Source organism: Cervus canadensis, chromosome X, assembly GCF_019320065.1.
Source record: "Cervus canadensis isolate Bull #8, Minnesota chromosome X, ASM1932006v1, whole genome shotgun sequence".
NCBI classification, from domain to species: domain Eukaryota; kingdom Metazoa; phylum Chordata; class Mammalia; order Artiodactyla; family Cervidae; genus Cervus; species Cervus canadensis.
Genome location: NC_057419.1, coordinates 133,205,629 through 133,214,308, shown reverse-complemented (window position 1 = coordinate 133,214,308; position 8,680 = coordinate 133,205,629). Strand labels below are relative to the sequence as shown.

The following is an 8,680-nucleotide window of genomic DNA, read 5'->3' as shown; positions in this document are numbered from 1 at the left end:
GCTTTAAGCCAGACGCACAAACGCACAGACAATACAGCTTTTCTTTCTTCTTTTCTTTAAAAAGCTGGCTGCAGCTTGAAAGGCTGGCCCACGTGAGGACTGGTGTATTTCTATCGATTCCATCTCCCATGTTGACAAACGCCAGCACCGAGGCTTTGCAGTCCGCGGCTGCAGTTTGCAGTGGAGCTAAGCGGTGTGCGGCTTTAATTCCACGTCAGATCAACTTTGATCAATATCCCCCTACCGGCCCAATTGGAAGAGCCCAATTCGCCACCGCTGAGCCTTTTCGCTCTTTCCTTCTTTTTTCCCCTCTTTAGACCCACCATCTTCTGGGGGAGAAAAGTCTCAGATTTTCTTTTCTCTCTCTCTCTCTCTTTCTCTCTTGTTTCTTTGGGGGATTTGTTGGTTTGTTTTCCGGTGTTTTGCCTTTTTCATTTTTGTTTTGTGTTTTTCTTCTCTCTCTCTCTCTCTCTCTGTCTGTCTGTCTTAGTGATAGGGAGGGAGATCGCTTTGGCGAACCCAGCTTGCAGCCAATGAACCCGCCTTCCAGATTGGTGTGAAGACAGAAGTGAGGTGGGGGGCGGGGAGGGGGTGTGAGAGAGCCTGGGAGCGAGAGGGAGCGAGAGGGGGAGCGTGAGAGAGAGAGAGAGAAGAGAGGAGGTGGTGGAGGAGGAGGACTAGTGTGGGGTGGAAAGGAAGAGTGAGCGAGAGCAAGTTGAGGGGAGGGGGTGAAAGAGCCAGCGAATTCTTTTTCTTTTTCTATTATTATTTTGACGACTCCCGAGTTGCGCCCATGCTCTTGTCAGCTTCGTTCTAGGCGTAGCATGGCCAGGCAGAAGAAAATGGGGCAAAGCGTGCTCCGGGCGGTCTTCTTTTTAGTCCTGGGGCTTTTGGGTCATTCTCACGGAGGATTCCCCAACACCATCAGCATAGGTAAGCGCGAGCCAGTCTGCCGGTCGGCCCGGGCTCTCCGGCGCCCGAGCCCGCTGCCCTGGCACGGCTACCGGGTCCCTGTCCTGCATGGCCTGGGAAGGGACTGGGGATGGGGATCGGGCAGGAATCTCACGGGTCTGAACCCCAGAGAGCTGGCTGGTCTGGGGAGCATCGGGAACCGGAGAGGTGGTCTCCTGGGGCTGGGGGTGGGGGGTAGGCTGCCGGGTTTTCCGAGCTGAGCGGAGCCGGGGACGCCTGCAAGAGGCTGGGAGGCTGCAATCCGGCGCAGAGTCGCGGCTTTTCGGCTCGCTGCCCCGGACTTTGCCATGGCGTGCGTGCCGCCGCTGCAAGTTGTCCCAGGGTGATGCCGCCTGTCTGACTGCGCCAGGGCGCGTAACCCGGTCCGGGGCGCCCCGTCCCGCGTCTCCGGGTCCCGAGAGACCCGCTAGTGCTGGGGGAGGTGGAAACCCACTCTGCATCCCCCAGCCCCGGGCAGCCACCGAGGTCGGTGGCGGATGGGGTAGAGGCAGGGGTGAGACTAGGAGCTGAGCCAGCGAGCGGCGAAGTCACGCAGCCCACGAATTCATGAATTGCCGCTGTGTCTGTCTGGAGTCCGGCTGCCGGGCGCTGGGAGGGAGTTCTTCTCGGCTTCTGCCTGTATTTACTAGTCAAGAAGTTCGAATTGTTGCCAATTACAGAACCCAGCCCCTGTATTGTCACGGGGTGGAAGGGGCTGTGGGGAACAGGATAGAGTAGCAGGGGGAAATGAAATTGTTTTTCTCTCCAACCTTTCCCTTTGCGCCAGTAAAGGATGAACCAGCTTGTGGAGATGGGAGGTATGAGGGAAGAGGGGACAGGAAGCTACCGCCTGAGAAAGAACCAAGTCCCACTCTTGATTCCATCGTCCGACCCCCAAAGCAGGGCTCCTCGGCCCTCTTTCCCCATGCCCCCTTTTCCCCAGCCTCTCCTCTGACTCTCGGAAGGAAAACTAGGTTTTTCTTGGCCAAAATTCGAGTTCTTAAGAGTCATCAAAGACACACAGGTTAAAAAACAAAATCATCGTCGTGCACCCGGGTACCACTGAGAGGGTATCGTCCATCTGTAGTGCTCCCCAATTTCTAAGCGCTCCTGGGGGGGAGGACACAAGCCAAATCTCAGTTCCCTTTGCTTCTAGGTGGACTTTTCATGAGAAATACGGTGCAGGAGCACAGTGCTTTCCGCTTTGCTGTGCAGTTATACAACACCAACCAGAACACCACCGAGAAGCCCTTCCATTTGAATTACCACGTAGATCACTTGGATTCTTCCAATAGTTTTTCTGTGACTAATGCTTGTAAGTAGATCTGCTTTTCCTCCTTGTGGGACCTGGGGGCCTCATTTGCATTTCGCTTATGGGACTTGGGGTCTGCTGTCCGTGCTGGAGGCGGGGGCTGATGGCCCCAGTCGACATTCAAGGGGCACGAGTCAATTCAGGTTTCACACGACAGAAATGAACGCCAGAGGATCCTGCCGAGGGAGGGACTTAAGGCTGTACACAAAACTCTGTCGTGAATAACGTTCGATGCAAAACTTTCATTTTCCTCCCTGCTAAACTGGCGCTCCCTCCCCCGCCACCCCCTCCCCTTTCTTTTCCTTTGGCTGGGGGAAAAAAAGGAAAAAATAGCATGGTTGTTCATGGAAATTTCTTCGGATGGGATTAAAGAAAGAAGCCTCTTGATTGAATCAATTCAAGATGTACATTACTTGACTGTTAAAGCTAGCACCTGGCTGTAAGAATGAGCTGAATTTGACAATCGCTATGTAGGAGCCAAATATGAGAAATTCTGCAGACAAGTGACCTTGAGGGACAGATCAGGCTGGGTTCCCTGGTTTCTTTCTGTCCTAGAATATCACGTTTCTTACCGAGAGAGCTCTGATAGGAACTGATAAGACTGCAAACTGATTAGAGTGATGAACGCCTGGCAAACTGATGGGAAGGGAGAAAGTGCTCAGAGGACTCTCTGGAAAAAGCTGCCTCTGTTCTGTCTCCCCTAGTGGTGTTTGCTCCCTGCCCCCATGGTTAAGGACAACACAGTTCTTAACTTAGAGCAAAAGGTGGAAGGGGGAGGTTGCAGCAGAAACTGGATATCAAAAGGGAGCAATTTCATCAGCCCCAAAGCAGCTTCTGAAACAGCTAGTTGTGCCCTGTGGAAAGGGGACATTTTAAGAAGTAAAGCCACGGGAACCCAGATGACTAATAGCCTGTTGGACACAGGTTTTTCTGGAATGTTTTATGAGAAAGACTGATCATTCTTCATCTAAGCTTATTTCATGAAAAGTTTTCACACCAATGAAGGTGATGATGGCATAAATATGTTTTGCTGTTATGGCTGGTGTATTTGGGAATTTTTGACTTTTGATTTTCTTTCAGGGGAGAAATGATATTTATATTTGGTTGGGTAAAACTTTGTATATGACATTCTTCAAATGCTTCTGCCTCAAAGGATATGTGATTTCCAAAAACTGTTGACAGGGTCTCCAAGGCCATGGGTTCCTTGGACTTGAAGACTTAGGTCAAGGGGATGGAGGTGAAGTACTTTGCAAGAAATGGTGACAGTTATCAGCTTTAAGAAAAATTTCTCTGAAGGTATAGATCCTTATAAGAACATGTTCTGAGATACTCTGTATTTGACATTCTTTGGCTTTCTGACATTGACAAAAATAGGAGCTTATTAATTCCAGCTAAGTGTGAAAGTTACAAAATGTCTGTCTATACTTTGCATCTTATTTTGGTAATCCCAGACTGTCTTCTATAGCACACTTACAACACACATCTGACTCTTAATCCTGCAGCACTGTGATCTTGTCTAGAGGCTGCATTTCAAATGCAACTTCCTAAGTATCAATTAGAACAGATTCAAAACCAAATACATGAAACTACCCGGATTTATTGCTATTAATAATGAATAACATTTATTTCAACTCACTTTAGTGCCTTTCCACTGATGAGGACAGAGATAAACAGTGCTAACTGACTTTTCAGGAATGACTGATTTCCAAGGGTTTTGGTCTTGTTTTTTATGGGCAAATCAGATTGGCACTCGCCAGCCCAGGGCCATCAGAACCCTACTCAAGGAGCATTCAGGAAATAATCCTTGATGTGTGAAAAGCTCAGGTTTGAGAACAGGCAGTAAGTCATCCATATTGGGTGTTGAGTTGCCTTCATGCCTTATCTCTCAGAGCAATAAAGGAACAACCATGAAAGGAAAAGAAATTGATCAGAAGCCCCTACCCTAAGTCCACAGCACTTCAGCTTATAAGCTTACAAGACTAGGTTATGGCTGGGGGCTTGAAAGTGTGGGATAAAGGGTGTGGCTCACTGGCAACAGGAAAGACAAAACAGAAAGGTGACCTTGCCCTTAGTTATGCCAAGTCCACACATATGCACACACTGACTCACACAGGAGACATTTCCAGAAACCAGTGATGTGCACCCAGCTGCCTGTTGCACACTCAGACTTTACAGCTCAGAAGACAGAGGAGGAACACTCATTTTCTCTGGTCCCCAAAACAGTCCTCTTTGAATGTCACAATCACTGAATGGGGGCCAGATCTCAAAGCTGTCTCCGACGGATAGTCTCTGAATGCAGAACACAATCCAATCGTTTCACAGGGCCAGGGAAGTCCTGTAGGTGGATCTCATTTCTTGCCCTGGCCTTTCTCTCTTGGAAGTGAAGATCACATGACACAGATGTCGGCACACAATACTAATTTGGCACTAGAGACTGGCAGGTGATCCTGGTTCCGTTCTTACAATTGATTGCACTACGGCACAGAAACAAAAAACCCCTGGATCTTCTGGCCTGCCCCTCCGTGGAGATCTAGGGAGAATTTGAGAAAACCCCAGATGAGTCCAAATCTGGTCACCCGCCTCTCCTATCTGATTCAGTATGGAATAGAATGGCAAAAATTAAAGACATTTTCCCCTCTTCCTATTCAGAATTCCTTGTTTCAGCTTCCCCTAACACTAGAATTGATTTCTTTCCATGATCTTTCCTGCGCCCTCAATCTTGGGGCAGGCACACACTTTTGAGGACACAGGTATTATGCAGGTAAACATGCCAAAAGTAAACAAGTGGTAATGCCTCCTGTATGTGTCCCTTCTCTCCCTCCACATCCCCTCCTCCAATGTATTCAGAGAGTTTCCTTGCAACGGATCCCAGGCATCAGTTATTTAAAGACTCTTCTTCACCAGCAACCATTTTTTTTTTTTGCACAACTTCCCAGAGGTTTGCTTAAGACAGACTCCAACTTCATTTCACGTCTTAAGAGGCCAATAAAAGCATCGCTGGCTTTGAAAGGTGGTTCATTTGGGATCTCAGCTCAGAGGTGAATTGAAGTTTATCAAAGAGGCTCCTCTGATTTGGAGCACATGTTCTTATTTCACAGGGATTAACTGAGTTTGCTGCCTTCCTTTTCAATTTGGCCAGGTAGCCCCAGAAAGAAGGATGGTGTGAATAGTATGATTCCAGGACACGTGCCTTCAGGCACACACAGGTACCCCTACACACATAGTCAGTATTCATGAAAAGAGATGTACACACATGCTTTACACTGTACACACGTCTGTTCTTTAAAAACCAGATTTGATCATCATAAGGCTTTGGGGGAATGTGGCAGCACCCAGGGACCGCCGGGTCCCCTTGGGGTGGCTTGCTTGCCCTGGTTCCTCAGGAAATGCCTCCGATTCCCTTGAAGTCTGCTCCTGTGTCTTGCTGCTGTGCACTTGTAGTATACTCCACACTACATCGCCCCAGCCTCTGCAGTGTCAGCTCATTAGCACACAGATCTCATATTCCTTCTCCGCACTGTCATTGCAAAAATTGCTGTTGTACACCTTTACAGCCAACAAATGTGCTCGTGGATTACGCACTGTTTGCAAGAGGCAAGGAAAAGGCAAATGTAACCTTAAAGGTTATTCACCACAGAATTGTGCTCTTAACGCACTTGGCTTAAAGAGAAATCTGTTGATGGAGGCGCAGTAGTGATGGTGGGACTGAGAGTGGGACTTAGGAGTGCAGGCTCTAATGGAGCCCCAGGCAAAATCCCTTTGGCTGGTGAAATGTACCTCATCAGCTGCAAATTTGTGTTCCATTAATTTTTTTCGAGCCATTTGAAATATACCTGCTAACTGAGAGCACGCTCCTTTTTAACTGAGTGCATTCTGCTACCAAGTGAAGTGTCCTTAGCTGCGGCAGGTTTTCCTCTCTTGCCCACAGAGTCACAATCTAATTATCTCATTATTCTAATTGCCAGGTTCCATTTAACTGTTTAAGTCCATTTGGGAAAGAAATGTCTCTCCTGATCCTATTCTCTGCTCTTGGGTGGGTCTTGTTTGGTTTGCATTTTACACATCATCTTTGGAAGCAGGGTGAAGACCCATCATATCCTGGCACCTGCCTTTAAACAGATCTTGGCACACAACAGTGTCAGTTGCTCCAGCTCCACCTCCCACCCCCAACTCCCCCATCTTTGCACCTTAACAGCTCTGCCTCTGTCTGCTGACTGGTCTTCCATAAGCTCACTGGAGCACGAAGAGGTCGCCGGTCAAAGATTTCAGTCACCTCACAAGCTTTATTATGTTTTTTTCTTTTTTCTTTAATCTATTTTTTACGTGGTGAGGAGGGAGGAAGGTGATGCTGTTCATTTGAACCATAAAAATAGACGGCAATCAGCGGGCTGTAAAGATGAGCATCCAGCAAAGTGTATAACCGCCCCTAGAAGGCAACTTCCGGTTGATCTACTAAGTGGAGAGGGGGTGACAGGAAGGGTCTGAGGGCAAGGAAGAAACAAAACTTCTTTGTTCTCCATCTATGGCCACTGCGAAAAGAGCCATGGTTTTTCTTCCTGTCAGCAATTTTAACTTTTTATCCTTAAAATGAAACTAGTTTCTCACATCCGCCACTTCTGCCTCTATCAGAGGTCTGTTTCCTTCATTCTGCCTTTCTCTCGCTACTCACCAAGACTCCAGGAGAATAGTGGGGGCTGGCTGAGATTGTTATTGTATTTTTCTAACTCCTGGTATTTTTAAAAATTTCATTATTATGGGTAGTCAGCAGTGATTGGCTGGTTTCAGTTTAATGGATGGAAAAATAAATGAAGCTTCTGAGGCACCATTATTAATCTTACTTTGTGGATAAGAGATTTGTTATTTTTATATAATTGGCTAAAGGATTAAAAGACAGCATGCATTTTTAGAGAGGGCCAGAATTTAAGAAGGTAGAATTCATACCTTCACAGGGAGGGGGGGATACATATGCTAATTCTGATGATTCCACTTTGAACTTCTTAGATTGAGACCACAGATATATTTGAAAGACCTTTCAAAAAACTTTCCATCTTCTCTGAAGGTCAGGAAAATTATTTGCATACTTTACCTGGGCCATTAAAAAAAAGTCAAGTTTTGACTTTGTTCCTTTGGTGCTTTGACTTTGATGCTTTGAGTCTAATTAGATGACATGTCCACAGGAGGGTGCAATTAAAACCCTAGGTGGGGACTCAGGGCACTTTTCAGCAGGAGTATGGGAGTTGTGCAGACACAAAAGTCCCTCCCGGCTTGGGAAATGTCTGAGAGCTGACAAATAGCCTCAGCCTGTCTGTGGGGTGAGCCTTGAGCCAGGGCAGCAGCCCCCGAAAGGGGTCGGTACTTGGCAGAAGTTCCACATGGACGGAATTTGTCCTCTTCTCACTTCTTCATCTTCTCTTGCCATTATTTTCTCCTCATGCTCCACCTGCCCAGCCAAGGCCCTTTCACTGGTGTCCCACTGGCCCCTGATTCAGAAATCTGAACCACCACACCAGGGATTGTTTCCTGCTCTAGACTTTTCCAGTCCACATGCTCCTTCTCTAGCCAGAAGATCTCCGTCCTTGGTCCATACTCCTACTTTGAGGGTGACAGCTTTTTATCTAATTTAAGAATCAAGCTGAGAGTGGTTGATACAGGGTTAATATTACCTAACTGGGGAGTGTTTGCTCTAAAACCAGAGACAGTGGGGAACATGAATGCCTCAATTCCAAGGAAAGCTACTCAAACAGGAGTGTTTCTGGACATGAGGTGCAGAGCAGCTGTTCACTCTATCCAAACCAGAGATCAGCTGCCCCTGGTCAGGGAAGACCTCTACAGGCCAAAGTCGAATCCAAAAATGGGGATATGTTTATGTGTATGGCTGGTTCACTTTGCTGTACAACAGAAACTAATACAGCATTATAAAACTAAACTCCAATAAAAAATTATATATAAAACTATATATATATATAGCTCCCTGCATGTGGTAAGTTTGGTATAAGTTCACCCAAGGCACAGGGGAGGTGCAGCTTCACCATGTTGAACTTAAATGCCTTTGTGGTCATTTGGGAAGCAGCAAAAGGTCATTGGGACACAGTTTCTTCCTAAAGAAGACTGTATGTGCAACTTTTTGTATCTTAATCATGCCTCAGTAAAGTAGTTCTTAGAAAATGTCAACTTTTTAGATGTACTACCCAAAAAGAGGCTGCTGCAGAGTCTGAAGGTGCCTACGTGGGCCCTGGCAGGGGATGCACTGGCAGGGAAGGGAGGCCATAGGAGGGGAGAAAGGTGCTGAGGAAGCTGGTCTCAGACTGAAAGCTCTCTTTCCCTGGGGTGGCAGGCAGAATGTAGTGATTACGAGGCAGCATCTAACTCTGGAGGGACGTGGAAGCCTATGTGAGTAGTGTCTCCTCCCCACTGCCT

General features: G+C 47.3%; 1 protein-coding gene across 3 annotated transcripts in view; it reads left to right on the top strand.

Annotated features, from left to right (window-relative positions):
* The first annotated feature begins 271 nt into the window (after positions 1–271).
* GRIA3 (glutamate ionotropic receptor AMPA type subunit 3) overlaps positions 272–8,680 on the top strand; it is a 288,598-nt gene continuing 280,189 nt past the window's right edge. The window contains exons 1-3 of one of the 3 annotated variants that reach the window (XM_043457534.1): positions 272–568; positions 807–933; positions 2,108–2,266. In XM_043457534.1, coding sequence (XP_043313469.1) covers positions 825–933; positions 2,108–2,266 — 268 coding nt within the window. In that variant the 5' untranslated portion in view covers positions 272–568; positions 807–824. Of the gene's footprint in view, positions 574–615; positions 934–2,107; positions 2,267–8,680 lie in introns of those variants that run through there. The other 2 variants (XM_043457533.1, XM_043457532.1) reach the window with 2 other exon arrangements.